The sequence below is a fragment of the Calonectris borealis genome, chromosome 1, assembly GCF_964195595.1.
Source record: "Calonectris borealis chromosome 1, bCalBor7.hap1.2, whole genome shotgun sequence".
Classification (NCBI taxonomy): domain Eukaryota; kingdom Metazoa; phylum Chordata; class Aves; order Procellariiformes; family Procellariidae; genus Calonectris; species Calonectris borealis.
In genome coordinates this window covers 125,873,422-125,889,667 of record NC_134312.1, presented here as the reverse complement: position 1 = coordinate 125,889,667, position 16,246 = coordinate 125,873,422, and the positions used below count along the sequence as shown (strand labels likewise).

The 16,246-nt window shown below is 38.7% G+C and overlaps 1 protein-coding gene across 1 annotated transcript in view; it reads left to right on the top strand.

Annotated features, from left to right (window-relative positions):
• Positions 1-16,246, top strand: part of SYTL5 (synaptotagmin like 5) — a 90,806-nt gene that overhangs the window by 21,554 nt on the left and 53,006 nt on the right. The window contains exon 2 of the mRNA XM_075174283.1: positions 8,007-8,516. Coding sequence (XP_075030384.1) covers positions 8,398-8,516 — 119 coding nt within the window. The 5' untranslated portion in view covers positions 8,007-8,397. The remainder of the gene's footprint in view (positions 1-8,006; positions 8,517-16,246) is intronic.

Below are 16,246 nucleotides of genomic sequence, written 5' to 3'. Positions count from 1 at the left end.
GGGGCAGCAGCCGAGCGCTGTACCCCGTAGGGAGCTTTCACTGGGCAGTGGTGTCCCCTGTTGCATGTGGAATGTAACTTGACTGTTTGGGCAGCTGCGTGAGCCTAAAATTCTACAGCAAAGAAACAGAAAATGTAATTTTTATTTCTTTAAAAATGCTTTTTCATGTTACTTGAAGATTTTTTTTAAGGGCCGAAAAACAAGCAGAGGGAGACCTGTAGTAGGAGCATGGTTTAATGAATGCTCAGACCAACAGTGCTGAGCTTAGTCTTAGCGCTCTTATTTGTATAATCAGGCATGTTAATTTACTGCTTTCTTACACAGTAAGGTGGAATACTTCATAGATTTAATGAGCTTTAACATTATTGCTTTGGTCTTTAAACACTTACGATTTTGGTTTTGAAATGTTGTTACACTTGTGCTAGAAACTAGATATAGCTCAAAGGCATTGACTGAGGTTGGAGAGAGATCTGCAGTCCTGCAGTACGTACATGACAGCTTTGCCAAGACGTTACCAGAAAGCTGGAATTGTGCCTGACCTAAAAAATGAACTGCTTCTGAATCCATTGTTTTTCTTTGATTAATGAATCTGAGTTTTTCTGATTACTATGAAGTCAAACACGCTTATACTACACGACTTACAGAAAGGCAGACTTAAAGAATCAGAGCTTCAGCTTTTCTTTCAGCTTGCATTCATTCCAGTGCACTGATACACATTTGTATGGTGGTATTCTGCGCTTTTAATGTCTCTTCAAACAATGTTGCTGCCACTCATAGGTGACCCTTTCTTTAATGCAATATATGACTTGCCAGTTCATAAATCCTCCAGCTCTTATATCTAAAGGTCTTTGAAGTTTGTTCTTAGTCAAAGAATCTGCTTACTATTTACATTGTAATACTGACTAGAGCTCTCATTCCGTCTAATCCATGTGCCATTAACCGAGATCACATTCAACAAATTTGGTTTGGTTTTCTTTTCTTGCCACTTGAGTGTCTTGAGTCACTCTTCCTTATCTTGCAAATGTATTGATTTTGTGCAACAAGCATTTCCTGGTGCTTCAGTACCTGCTGGCACTTAGTTTGCTTACCTGGGCGTGTGCACTCTGCAAACACATCGTTGAGAAGTGAAGCTGGTTTTTCTTGCTCCTGTATATAGCATTCTGCAAGCAGTATGCTTAAGTTAAAACAGGAAGAGAGACAAGTTGGCCATTACACTCTCAACATGGTAAGCTTTACATTTGTTAAATGCCTTTCTGCTATTTTATTAGACTTAACGTTGGCACTCCTTCCCTTCCTTCCCCTGTCATAGGCTTGCATATAGCTGTGGGCCTCAGAAAAGAAAAAAGTTAACTGTGGACATGGACCATGTTTTGGTGGCTGCCTACTGATCCCATCTTAGTTTTGAATTTTATTTCAGACCCCCATGTGAATGAACTCGGGATACACAGGATTTGTGCGTTTTAAGCAGCGTGTATATGAAACGTGCCTCTTTTCATTTGAGTGTCAAAGCTGGGTGCGTTGGATCCAGATTCAGCACGCTGTGATACATAGTGCCAGCACCGAGTTGGGAGATGGGAACTGTGCCCATCCTGAAGCATGCGTAAGAGGCAGCAGTGCCATCAAAGCTCCCACTGAGTTTCCAACTTGGCCGTTGTGCCTTGTGCAGCTTTGATTCGGGCAGTGGTTTGTGCATTTTCAGGAGACAATATATCCCAACTTCTTATGTGCCAAAAGTCAATTACAGTCCACCATGCCATGCTGCATTCGGCTACTGCTGGTAGGAATTTCTTTACCAGTGTGGAAATACTGTTTGTGCCTGTCTCAGATACACCCATGCTGGCAAATATGTGTAGTGCAGACCACATTTCTCTGCTGGCAAAGAATTTCCCACCAGCAGTAGATGAAGGCTCTATCACTCAAGCACCGTGAGGTGATGCCATGGTTCCCGTACCACTGCAGTCAGAGCACGTGGAAAATGCTGCCTCTGTTGCTGAGTCACTAAATTGTTCCACGTACTGGCTTCTGGCTAAGTAAACATAATGGCTTGGCGGTGGGAATAATTTCTTGCATCAAGCAATTTGATAATAGCGCTATTGAAGAAAAGAGGATAATTCCTCTCCCTTCACCTCACTTCCTTTCAGCTCTGCCTCTGTCTTTTGGGAGCAGGATTTTTCTCCACCTTCCTGAGGAGAAAGGGAAGAGATGAGCAGAAAGCACTTTGGAGTGCAGATGAAGCTGTTGATTTGCTGGGTTTGGGAGGATACACGTGGTGGTGACAGTGGTGGTCACTGCACCGGTGGTAACTACAAATGTAGCTGATTGCAGTGGATTCACTGTACTTCCTGTAGCTCTTAACTAACATCCCTCACGAAGATTCAGTTTCAGGAGTGCTGTATTTCTAATTATCACAAGCAACTGTGCTAGCAGTTAACAAAAATAAATGGTATGTTCTTCCCCACCGTAATGCTTTTTCTCCCTTTTTTTTTTTTTTTAAACAAACCTTAAGTAATTCTTTTGTCTTGGGAGGGTGAGCAAATGCTCTCTGGATAGACATGGTACCTATGTACAGTGTATGCAGGATAAACTGCACCTTATTATTCAGTTGTGTCTAATTTTGCTGTCATGTGCTAGTAAGAGTCTGTTACTTCTAATGTATCTTCCTTCAACAATAGCTTCAGAGGAAGACTCCATTCTAGAAATCCCTTTCTACAGGGATAAGAGAAGTGGGAAAAGCACGTGGATAGTCCCAATGAGCAGTTCTTCTACCCCTTCCCATGAGGCAAGGGAAAACAACCACATACTTGAGAGGCTCACTTACATACTGTCTTGTGATAGTGTCACTTCATTCATTCCTCCTCCATTACTACTTCTCTTGCAAGTCCATTATTAGATCATTGCTTTACTCTAACTTAAGAAATTAATGCTGTATCTACATATTGAATGTAGATTAGGACTAAGCCCATCCTTTTAGGGGGCTTTGCATTTTTCCATTTGCATTGCCATTTGTGTCCTAATTTGCATTTTAGCGCTCCTCAAATGCTCTGTCGTGTGAAATCTTCACTCAGTTTAGGATGAAAACTACTACATTTCCTAACCAGCCACAGAGCTGCTTAATAAAACATCAAAAGTCTGTTAAAAGGAGCATTGCCACTTTCTAAAAGCTGGCTGGCTGGTTTTGTTTTTAAACCCTGGGTTAGTTCATAATTCAGCTTTTGTCAGCTAATTTGCTCTGGACTATTTAGAGAGAGAGCCAAAAGTAGCACGGGAAAGGAGAAGAGCGAATTTTCCTGTTAAATCTTAGTGTGAAATACAAGCCTGGTCTCTAATCATGTGTTGTCTAAAGCAGCGAAGTCTTAAGTGGTAGTTTGTTAAAAACAGTATCTCATTATTTATTAGTCTCCTTTTCCATAGAGCAAGTGTTCCTGCTGGTTTTGCTATCACCGTTCTTTTTGTTTAACAGCAAATGTATAACAGAAATGCCCACCACTTACCACAAAAGGTATGGGAGCGAAACCAGATGGTCTCCTGCTGTGAGGTGGGTGATGTTTTGGTACCTCTTGTACCAGCACATGGCAGAATGAAGGCAGTGCTATCAGAGTTTCAACACAGAATTTGTCTAATCAGGCAGGAGTAAAGTAGGATGCAGTGACAAGGGATTTTTTTTATTAGATCTGTTTCACATAGAGTAAAGATACCTGCACTATATTTGGTCCTAAAAGATAACCTTGCAAGAGTAACATTATCTAAGAATTGGGAAAACTTGGCTTATGCAAAGTTAACTGCTGTTAGTACTTCAGCTGGCTTGGGGTAGAGAATATCACCTAGGCAGAGGTCAAGAGTGTAACGTGTTTAGAAGGAATCCTCTCTGAACAAATACAAGCTTCTCTTGAGATATTTGCTGCAGCTTCAGCAGCTAGGCAGTGGCTGGTTAGGAAATCTATTATATTTGAGTGGCAATTTCATAGTGCAGAAGAAAACCTGGAAGGTGAGGTGGGTCCAAATCTTAATGTCAATTAGCTGGTTGGTACACGTACGTTGGATAGCTGGCGGGCAGAAAAACTGGACTATTTCAGCATCAGATATGGTTACTGCAGCCCTGAGCACAAAAGCTGTATTGCCGATGGGCTCGGTGTTGTGCTGGAGACTGTGTTCCCCCACCAAAGCAAGGAGGGAAATTTGTGAATGCTGGTTTTTAAGACTGTCATTGGTGGGTTTTATGTCTTGCTAATGCTGAGTCTGAGATCATTAAACAGGCTGCCATCCCAGCTCTTGAGGAGAATATTTTTGCTAATCCACAAGATATTTTAACCTACATACAGTTGATTGAACACATAAGCAGGTAAAATTCTATTTTCTGACAGTTGCCAAATCCCACTGTTACATGATAAAGACAGTTAAAACCCACAAGATTTTTGTCATAAATGGGACTGAAGGATCTATTCCCAGGTATGTTGGGTAAAAAATAGAAAGAAAGCAACAAAACCCATTGTGAATAGACTATAATCAACTGAAGTTTTATTCTTTCTGTAAGAATAGATTTTACTACAAACATCTTTCTGTTAATGTGGGTAACATGAATGTAACTTGGGTCTGTCTTTTTGGTAAACATTATAATACTCTGCATTATTCTCTCTATTGCAAACTCTAATGTAGTTTCAGTTGTCTTTACAAACAAGACTATAATAATTTCTATTCAAGATTCACGTAGTTCACCTAAAAGGTCAGCTGTCAGCGTGAGATACCAGAAGTTTAGACCACTGTCCAGTGAGTCTGCTCTGGTGTTTCTAAGCCAGTCTCATCTGGCATGGAAGGCAGTGGTAACTCAGAAACCAGTTGCAATGTCAGGTTGTGCCTGTGGGCAGTAAGAATAATTCTTCCATTCTCTCCTTCGTTAACCTCTTCTTGCGTGCTTCCGCTCTCCATGCCTTCACAGCTCTTGCCTCCGCCTCTGGTGCTGGCCCCTAAATCCAACCTCTTCCCCACCTATTCCTGAGCATAGCCAGGGGTTGCTGTGACTGCCTGTTGATCTGTGGCTCAGAAGGATCTCCGTTCACGTGGGGTTTAGATCCTACCTGCTTTCTACCTGCAAGTGTTACCTCTGCTGCCAGTGGTTCACATTCTGTGCTTTAGGATTTCCTCACTGGTGAAAGCTGCAAGAAACTTAATGGAATGGTCTTTCAGCTGATTTACATCTGGCACAGGAGAGCGTAGCACTCTCTTAAATTTTAAGTCCATCTAATCCGACAGTTTGTGATCTCATCACCCTTACTAGTGCTTGGTTCTGCTCTGGTCATGTTTGACCCTATGCTCCAGGTGGCAAATCAAGTAACTGGATTCCCAATTATGGCATGTCACCTTACTAATTTTGGATTTTACATATGCCTCCCTGTATTGAGAAAAAAATCTTCCAGGAGATTCAAGGATCGGCACTATGGTTAACCAAAGGGTGTATTTGTGGCTTTCAGATATTCTGACAGGAGTACTAACTTCTTTAGAGTTAAAAGAAAAAAGCTCAGAAAATATGGCCAGATGTCAAGTTAATCTTTTGAAATGTTTTTTCTTTTCCCTGAATTCCCAATATCAGAATACATCTTACAAGGTACGGTGCTCTTGTCAGCCTGCGTGTCGTACCACTGCACTGTTTTTCTGCAAGAACCATAGTTAACTGTAGTGCATCATCAAGACAATAATGGTGCTATCAGAGACCATTTTTAACACTTTTGTGGTCCTAAATTTGTAATTGTATTGCTCATTCTTTCCCTTTAACCTCTTGGCTTCCATTTTCAATAGAACTTGGCTTTTTTTCTCTGTTAAAAAAAAAAAAATGTGTGCCAGAAAAATGCTGTGTGTCACCTATGTTACCCCTGCAAGGAAAACTTGCCCACAGAAATCTGGAGCACCTTGGCCAGCCAAGCAACTTAGCTAATTCTCTGACTGCTGAACTCTGCTCTGAGTTTTATGGCGGTGCCCCATGCTCCCTAGCCCACTGATGTTAGGAGCCGGTTGGGATGAAAGTACTGTTTTCACCAGGCATTTTGCTAGGCAGTTCAAGAAAGAAGCTAGCCTTCTTGGTAGTAACAAAGCATAATTCACATGTTGGATTTCTTCCTTTTGCTTACAAGTGACTTGGCCTTATGGTATTAATAAAAACACCATTTTCAAGAATTTAAGAAAAAACATGACAGTCCAATGTTTTATTTTTTCTATTAAAATAAATGCAGAGAATCAAAGTAATTTTTTTTTCCCCATATGTGTTTTTATTACTTGGCTTTTATATGTTTAAGATAGCAACCTAGCCAGAATTAGTAGTCTGGGGTTTGTCTGTTTCCCAATTTTCAGTAATAGTAAGCTCATAATTGGCAATCCTGACTTGTATTTCTGCCTTGCATTGACTTGTTGTGTGCTCTCAGTTTGTGTATGACATTTCTGTGCCATTTTCTTACCTGATGAAAGTGACACTGATAGTTGGATCTGTATTGCAGAAACAGTAAGAATTATATTACTGTTTTCTATTAATTTGAAAATTTTAAAGATTAATTGAAACAGGTTACAAAATATCAGAAGAAATTCCGATGCTCATGTAAAACTAATACGAGAAAAAAAATCTCCTTTGAACTTAAATTGTGACATTTGTGTCCTTTACTAATAAATAGTCAGATAACTGGGAGAATGGAATATTTCAAAACTCATATTCTGAAGTAGTTGGTGAAAAGCGACACAAGAATTTCATTTGATGCTATTGGCAACAGTATTTACTTCTTCAGTGGTTGTTAGGAAGGGAAACAGAAGGATATCTTGTCTTATACCTGTAGTTGTCTTAGACTGTGAACACTACTCCTTCAGTTCTCTGTGCTATTTATCTTTGTCGAAACCTTTCCAAACTGTTGAAAGCTAGGGAAGCAAGGGCTGCTTTAAAAAAAAATTAAATTTCTTAAAAGGTGTTTTAGTTTTTCCAGCATGCATAATATAAAATAAATCTGCATTACCTTATAGCATATGTGCACCTATGTATGCACGCATATGTCTTGGCACTTACGTATGATGATGTGGATGCATTTTTTGTGTATAAATGGGTTTATGTTTGTATACTGTATATGATGTGTGTATGCTTCAAAGTACAATGTGCATCTGTTTACATAGCTCAATTTTTTTAAGGAAAAGTGTCTTGGAGGTCATGCCTTGTTTCAATGTGAGACTCTACGTTTACCTCTGAGACTGTGAGGCCTGGGTGTTCCAACCAGTTAACTAGAAGTTTTAGATATTTTCCAAGTAGCTTCCTGGTGACTCTTTCCAAATAGAGTCAAGTTCAGAGCTCTAGTGTGGACTAGAGTGTCTCTTCTGGTTTTGTTTGGGAGTTGTTTTCTGTTTAGAAATGACAACCACCAAAAAAAAAAGGGACTTATGCAGCCACCCAGATGTAAGACAAATTCACTTTAAGTTCTTGCTGTACTTACTGGAAGGGAATGGGCATTTCTAGAACATGTTATCCTAAATTAAATGTCTGCGGTAAGTGGATAAATCACTCCTTGAAAGTTCCTACTTCTCCGAATTGACTGTGAAGCGAGTGTAATGGATGACTTGCTGAGATGCAGGTGTATACTTGTTTTGAGGTGAGTCTTGCTTTTACTGCTGTCCTCTGAAGCCCTTCCACTTGTTAATTTTTACTTTTCCCTTAAATTAATCTCAGGGCAATGAGTACAATCATTCCTCTTCCCCACCCCCATATTTATTACTGTTAGGATGGAAGTACTACAAGGTGAATATAGTCATGTAAATGTATCGCAGTAGGAAGATAATGGCAGAGCCTCATGGGAGCATAATAATCAAAATTAGCGAGTAAATAAACAACAACATAGAAGACAGACATATAAGTAGCCCCTGAGATAACCTGATAGTCTGCAAGCCATTCTTTGGTGGTTTTCAAACCATTACTAGATTAAGACCTTCTCAAATCAGACCGTGACGGAATGTCGAAATCACCTACACTTGTTTGTTTTGACTTTCAGGTACTTTGAAATAAATATACCCAGCTATTTTGTGGCTCCAAACTACAATTATGCCAGGAAGTTGATTCTGCAGCTGCTTGTGAATGCAGTCTGAAGGCCTGCAAGTGTGCCGGTGAGCGTCGGACAGGAAACAAGAGCATTCAGTAACCAGGAAAACGACTGGCTTTCTTGAGGAGGAAACAAAGAAGAAACCTTTATTTCTTGCGTAGTTGGAAGGCAAAGCAATACAATCTTGACACCTGGTTAACTTAAAGAAGCATTTTTCAAAATACCTCTTGACTGTGTGGATCTTGTAACTCTGACACAAACGTGCCTTTGGACTTGGGCAAATAAATCTTTGGAAGAATTGATCGGGCAAAGGAGTCATTGAAAGAGTGGCTGTTAAAAAATCATGACGAAGCACTTGGAGATCATCAATTTGTCATTTTTGTTGGAACATGAAAGGGAAACAATATTGGGAGTATTGAAGAGAGATGAGTATCTGAAAAAAGTTGAAGATAAAAGGATAAGGTAACACTTTTTATTATTGTTCTTAAAAATATGGTCCGTAGTATAGATATTTGTGAAGATTTTCTAGATGCCTCAGTAGAAGGATGAGTGTTGGGAGGTAGCACAGTTAATTATAAGTCAAAGTAAAGTGTGTTAAAAAGAAAATTGCTTGCTAGTGTGGCCCTCTGTAAACAAAAGATTGTGTCCGTTGCTTCAATGTGAAAGAGTAAGAAAGATAACAAGTGCAAAAATGCACAGCAGTGGGTTTTAAATTTCAGATTCTGTAGATTTTGCCTGCTTTGGCTGAATTTCCCCTCCTATGAATGGAAGGCTTTAGTAAGGCTCTTGAACTTTCTTCCTCTGAGAGGGGCTGTGTGCTTTGTGCCTTCAGAGCTGACTCCGAGAGAGGAAGTTTGGAAGGTGTCACAGGGAGAGAAAGTGGGCATCTGCCTCTGTACAGGAGCCCATACAACGTGGGGCAAATGCAAGATAGTGACCTTTTTCTCTCTGTTGCAGTACTTACAGAACAGGGAGGAGGAGGGACACTTCATTTTTCAAATGACTTAGGTTTACTAATAAATAAATAAAACTGAAAATCTCAGGTATGGATCTCAAAAGCCACTGATGGGAGAAGTAGAGACTCGGGGTTTTAATAGAGTCCATGTGTTCTTTTCTGAGGAAAAAAGTTAAAAATCAAAGTTCAGAGAACAATATGTGGAGGCAGGCTGAGAGTCAGCTATTTTAGATGACTCAGATTCAGTTAGTTCAGCTAAGTATCAGTTCTGCAAAGGTTCATATGCTTTTCCAGTATGTTGTTGGTGCTTCCTCTCGCTTCTCCCCGCTGCCCTTTTAAACTCTTATACAATGCTGGTTCTGAGAAACAGGCTTCGCGTGGATGTATGCAGCACTTAGTGTTGGTGAGGCTGCTGAGTGTAATGGATGTCAAAGGGAAGATTTCCAGCCTTTGCTGGTTTCTGACCATGTATGCCAAGGCCAGGCTGCATCGTTCTTCCCTTTGATTTGCTAAAAACCTTTTCAGACATTGTGCATTGCAGAGATGTATGTTCAGCACCTGCTGAGGGTCCTTTTGTATAAAACTATTATTTGGAAATCCATGCAGAGTAAGCCACCAGTTTTGGAAGTCTTTCTACCTTGAAAGAACCAAGTCTAAGTTCAGTGCCCCTATTGATGTGTAGCCTATTTAACTGGGGGAACGTAGTGGCTCATCTAAATGGAGTGGGCTAAAACTGGTTGCTGCTTCTGCTGCAAGACTAGAAGGAAAGGTGTTTCTTTATGGTGGCGTGGGCAAATTAATCATTTCATCTCCTTCATGATTTGTCAGATGAAGAAGAAAACAGAACACAGGAAAACAGATGGAGCACTGTTTGTTCCAGGCATTGTGCTCTATTTTGTAATAGGATAAGCATTTCAAAGTAAGTATTAAAGTTTTCTAAGGTGGTGGCCTTGGAAGTGTGTGATGTGCCAGTAGTCATTGATCAAAAGTGTCAGTATGAAGTGCAGCAGTGTATTACACCACTAGCTTCCCAAACCCCCAGAACACTTTCTTTTCTACTACTGTCGTTCTCCAATCTCAAGTGGAAAGTTGAAACTCCTGAGGTTTTGTGGGTTTTTTTTGTTTGGTTGGTTTTTTTATTGTTGCTTTTTTAATACGACGTCTTAAAAACCCTAATTTTCTGCTTTTTTGGGCACTACTGGAAGTCACTCTGCCAAACCTACTGAGTTTGAGAACCCAAGGCACCTCTGGAGGATGTGGTTCAGTAAAGCAACAGGTGATATTGGCTTACCTGTGTTTTGGTACAAATAGAAAGAGCACCCTAAGAAAAGGCTGAAAATGAGATTAATCTGAAATATAATGCTAATTAGGATAACTAATGATGCAATGTGGTGCTTATGCATCCTTCTAGCACCTGTATATGAACCAATTGGTTTCAGATTCAGAATATATTTGGAGAATTGTCACTAGACCATACTGTGCCTGATGATGGTGGAATGTAGTCTATAAAAGACTTCCAAAATACAAAAACCATAAAGAACTGGGTGGGTAACTGCTTCCTAGGAGACTTCATAATTTTTCATTCTGGATACAGCTTGGCAAGGATATCTTTAATTATGGTTTATAAGTATACTTCAGAGGAACATTTGTTGTCTTTGGAATTCCATTTGGTTCAATCTGTTATATATTTTATTGAAGTACTTTGCAGAAGAACAAGTCCTTTGTATTTATTTTCAAGGCATTTTTCATTCTGGCAGGATGCTTACTTGTACATTGTACTAAAGAGTTTTTATTAGTCTGTTCCACTTTCTCTGAATCTATCTTGATAATTGTTTTTTTCTGTTCCTATTAGTCTTCAAAAGCCATTGTAACTTGAAAGGGTCTTTCTATGCAACATGAAAGCAATAGTAGGTGTAGGAGGATGTCCTAATAATGAAATTGTTGGGAGTTATTTTCACTATCAGTGCTCATACTTGTGTTCTGGAGTGCAGGTGGCTGTTCTTGTATTTTTATTTGAGGTACAAATATTTCACCTACATGTTTCTGCCAGAGAAACACAGAAGGCAGGAAGTACTCTTTCTGTGGTCTAGTTTTGATAATACAAATAAGCAACCTACTTAATAAATATTAGGGTTTATGTTCTTAACTTTAAGTGTGCATCTTGTGTGACTGGAAATTTTCTTTGAATATTAATTTAAAGCTGTTAGGAGATTACTTGTGCAAATAACCTACAGTTTTCTAAACATTGCTCTACGATGGTTTTGATGTCAGTCGAATGACCATCGTGATTGTTTTCAAATGCTAAGATTATTTGGGTGAAATAATTAAATTACATGGAGCTAAAATAGCTAAAAATAGTCAACGTGACCATACAGGGTGAAAAAGTAGGTTTTTTTTTTAACATGTGAGTTGCTGAGAGAAACTTGCATCCAGATAGTGTCAGTCAAGACATTCTGAACTGAATGTTTTGGACTGAAACGTGTATCTTTCCCCTTATTTCCCTATCCTTTTACTATTTTTAAATAGTTTTGTTCTTTCAAGACTCTTTTTATGAAAATCCATACCACATTTAATGTGTAGTGTCACAAGTCATGAAATCAATAGTAAAATGAAAGAATGTGTTTGCCGAAAGGGGGGTGTACCATGTACTAGGTGTGTTTCATCTAACTGTTGTTGATTTGTTTCTGTTCCAACAGCAGCCCCACTGCATCCTCCCCAGCTGTGGTGTTACACAGGGAACTGGATCTGATGGTCATAGCATTTTGCATTTGGAGCTAGCTCTTCATCTCAATATTATTATGCTACCACAGAGCAAACACGCATGGCACTTACTGCTAATGTACATTGCTTTCTTACCTTGACTATTTTCCTAGACAGCATTTAAAATACAAAGGTTCTTTTCATTCTTCACAAAGCAAAGCTGTGAATACCATGCTTTTAGAAGAGGAGTTACCAGCGTAATAATTGCTGAACAGAGAAAACAAAGAAGGAACAAGCCAATTTCTTCCAAGGATAAGGCTTTAGTGGGTTATTACTTGAATCATTCCCTCAGTATTTAGGTTGCCAGAAGTTGTGCAAGAATTGCACCAGCTCCAGATCTGTGTTGACAAAGCAAGTTGTCATTCCTGTCTTCTCAGTTAACTAAAATCTCCTTATCAGTCCAAAGAAATCCACAGAAGCAATTTAGGGTATTATATTCATTACAGTATAGGAGAAACTGTTAGCATGGATACCACCATGTGGTAACTACAGGCAAGTACTTTGGAAAAAAAAAATTAAGTTTGAGTAACAGGAATGGGAATTGCCTTATCTGCTGAGTATACATTTGGACTTGTTTATAAGCACAAAATATTTGCAAGATTGTATATAGTATGGTATATGGTTTTTGCAAAACTGCCTATAAATATTTGAAGGAAAGAGTCATGTAAAAACATATTGCTCATCCATACGTGTATGGGAAGTTAGGAGGTTGCTTGTCTGGCAGCTATCTCATTTGTCAAGTGAATTTAACACATTGTTATTCTTTGAACCAGAGACTTTTCCATCAAATGTAGTTACTATTGCCAGTACCCTAAGGGTAGAGATGCCTGTTTTGCTCTCCAATGTTCTTCAGGAATGAAGATCCTCCATTGGTGAAAGAATTTCTGATGGTGATTAATTCTCAAACTCTGTTTACGATTTATTTTATCAAAGACTAGTAAGAAAACAACAAGCAATTTGCATTTTATTTTATTTTTTTAATCTTAGGAACAGTTTTTAGTTGATGAGGGAGGGAGGATGAGGGAGTTACTCAGAAAAAGGTTCATCTGTAGAAGTTTGTCATCATTATAGCATCCAATATAATTTCAGTTCCCATGCCTCTTTTCCTTCTGTTCACTGGGCTCTGTTCTGCTATTCATTATGCCAGTTCTCTTTTCCTTTGCAAATTCATTCTTTGCCTTTCCCTGTTTCCTTTCGTTGTCGCCAATGTACCTCCATACTCGGATATTCTTAAGACAGTTTTTATTATACAAATCTGTCACATAAGCAAAATGTGAAAATCTGTGCTTATAAAATAAGAACCTAAGCAATACTTCAGGTACTTAAATGGCTAGATTTTATAATGCAAGGAAATCTTAATGGAAATTGGTAATAGCCATCCTTTTGTGAATTGTCAATAATATTTACTGTTACTTTCCACATATTGTGTGAGATGGTGGAGGGAATCTGGTTGAATTTGGAGGAGGTACTGGGAATCAGTCTGGGGAGGAAATTTCCTTTCTCCCTCAGCCTCCAGAAGTATGTTGATACCAGTTCCTGTGCAGAAAAATTCTCCAGTATCTAAGTTAACAGCTGCACAGCTTCAGAAAGAGATTGTGTCAACTCCACTGTGCAGAAAACAGAACTTTCTTAAGAACAGGTGCAAGACTGGAGCAATTTCATATATTTAAGCTTTTTTCCTGCTGAAGTCTTTAATTATAGTTAGTTTAGGACAGTTTTGGTTTTCGGTTTGTTTTTTTTTTTTTAACTGTAGTATTTTTATGACTCTTTGAACTCTGGAAATTTAGAATGGCAAAATAAAATTTGGAATACTTGGATTCTGCTGCTTTACATCTTAAGATGAAGAAGATTTTTGAAATGGGGAAAAGGTAGATATAGGAGAAATTTGAAAGTCAAACTGAAGAATCATGTATGCCATTGCATTCAACAGTGGTTTTTCAAAAAAGGGAGACGAGATGAGGTAGAAAAATTTTCCAAAATAAAAAGTTTTCCAAACTCCTACTGAATGAAAAAAAAAAAAAAAAATCAGTTTGGTATTTAAAAATAAAGTGTTACCTGACTCTCAAAGCAAGTGGATGGTGCTTACAGAATTTGAGGAAATGATGGCATTCATTTAAGTGAATGGCTTGAGCAGTGAGTATCTTGCCTCTTGCAGCAGTATAGCTATTCTACATTTCCTTATTTGGGGAATAAATGTTCTTTGGGGTAAAGCATACTATTAAGAAAAAATGGGTCTGTTAAGGCTTCTCATTGCTTCTTCCTCTTTGCAGGATTATAAGGGTTTGGGAATATTCCAACTCTGGAGGCTGCATTTGTGAGGGAATGAGTGCCTTTGACTGCCTCGTGACTTTTAGCATCAGTGGGGAAGAGTCAGACTCTTTTAGGGCCTCTTTTGTGCCTCTGGCAGGCGGTGGGCAACTGTGCCAAGAGCTACGACTGCTTGTTGCTCCTTGGTTTGGGTTTTGTAGAATTGCGGTCCTTGCTGCCTGCATTGTTTTCCTCATCTTTTCAAGGCATCAGGTTTTCATATTTACTTGTTAGATGGACTTAATCTAGGATCTGAGTCATTTCTCAAATTCGGTGTTGGCTAAGTCTTTTTTGTTTGTTTGTTTGTTTGTTCCCTGCTTTGATATTTTATGTGGGCCTTTTAGGCCCCATTTGGAAAGGCTTAGATTAAGTCATTCAGTGTTACCTGGAATACTAGTTACAACAGAACTCTTCTCCAATGCACTTAATGTATTTTCTCAGACAGTAGAGGGATCTTAATATAAATTCATAGTTAGAAGAATGGCTAAATATTCTGCTATCCTTGGCAGTAACAAATTTCTCTTTAATAGCTATCTTCTATCAAACAGCTGTTGTAATAGATGGTTTAGAAACTTCAGTGTATGATAGGATTCTTTTTCTCCAGCAGCTTATTAAATTGGCTTCTGCTGAGTTCATTTTCTCTTTCATATCACTAGGAGAGGATTGATAAAGATTAATTCTTGTTTAATATTTGAGATTAAAAATATCTAACTGCGTGGTTAATTATATTCCTTTAAAATTAAAGAGAGCTCAAGTGTTAGAACGGCAAAAGGAAATTGGGTGTTTATAATACAGCTGGTTCCTGTCTTGGGGGATAAAGAGTAGCGGTAAGTCAGCCCAGCTACATGCTGCACTTGTTATCCCTTTTCAATATTGTGTAACTAGTGCAGCTAGGCTGTGGTTGTTTAGAGGCTGTTATGCTGATGGATTTTTCTTCAGATGACTCACCTACCTCCTCCTCTTCTCCCTGGCCATTGAGATATTTCATTCTTTATTTTCTTAAGATCTGAACATAGTTGTTACAGCCAATCAGTAGTTCAATTCAACAAATAGTATAGGGAATCCCAAAAGAAAGTTCACATCCAGTATATCTGTCCATACATTGTTTGCTTGCTTTTTTAATTTTTCTATTTTTTTTGTTTGATTAAATGAGAGGAGAAGCTGTGGGTTGATTTATTTTATCTCAGTTCCCTGAAAGTCATCAAAGCAGCTCTGTATTAAAAAACAGAAAACAAACACTTTTCAGAATTCATGCTCTTGACAGATCAACTATCATCTGATAAGAATTCAAGATTTTGTATCGCATAAGCAGTGGAAAATACTGTTGCAATCACCATTACTGGATAGTAGGAATAATGCCTTTTTAATGTCAAAAGAAATTGGTAAGTTTCAACATGTTGATCAAGCTTTTGTTTAAAAATGCACTGTTTATTGGTTTGGGCTGATAGAGATTTCTTTATTTTAAATTGGAACTATTTAAAACACAGACTTTGTGCCCAATGATGCTTCTAATTAAGCACAAAAGGGCCTGAAAGTTGCAGGGGGGAGGGAGAAGACGGAAAGACCTCTCTTCTTTTTGAAGACAGGAATGACATTTGCTTTCCCCCAGTCCTCAGACACCTCTCCCAATCACCATGATCATTCAAAGATTATCGAGAGTAGCCTTGCAATGACATCGGCCAATTCCCTCAGTACTCATAGGTATGATCATGGCTCATGGACCAGCCCAGTCTGCCCAGTTTGTTTAAATATTCCCTAACCTGATTCTTCTCCACTAAGAGTGTGTTTCAGGGAGTCTAGAAGGACCTATAGCATTCAGTTGCTTTTGTTGAACTCTTTTGCTTGCAATTTCTTCCTTCTGACTGGATAACCAATACTCTGTGTTCATAGGAATCTGGTCCAGCTAGCTGAAGACAATTTCTGTGCTCCAGCTGAAATAAGAATATCTCAGTGTTACTGGCTTCTATCATACTGTTAGAAGCCTTCAGACTTTGTTGTGTTTTTTTTAGCCCACAGCATCTGAGTTCTCTTAGATTTCATTGTGAATGAGTGGAGGGAAGATGAAAGCCTGTCCCTTGTGGTTGCAAAGAGAAGCTTGAACATACCCAAGGAACTGAATAAGATTTTTTAATTTTGAGTATCATCTTAGCGTTGAATCAAACATATAACT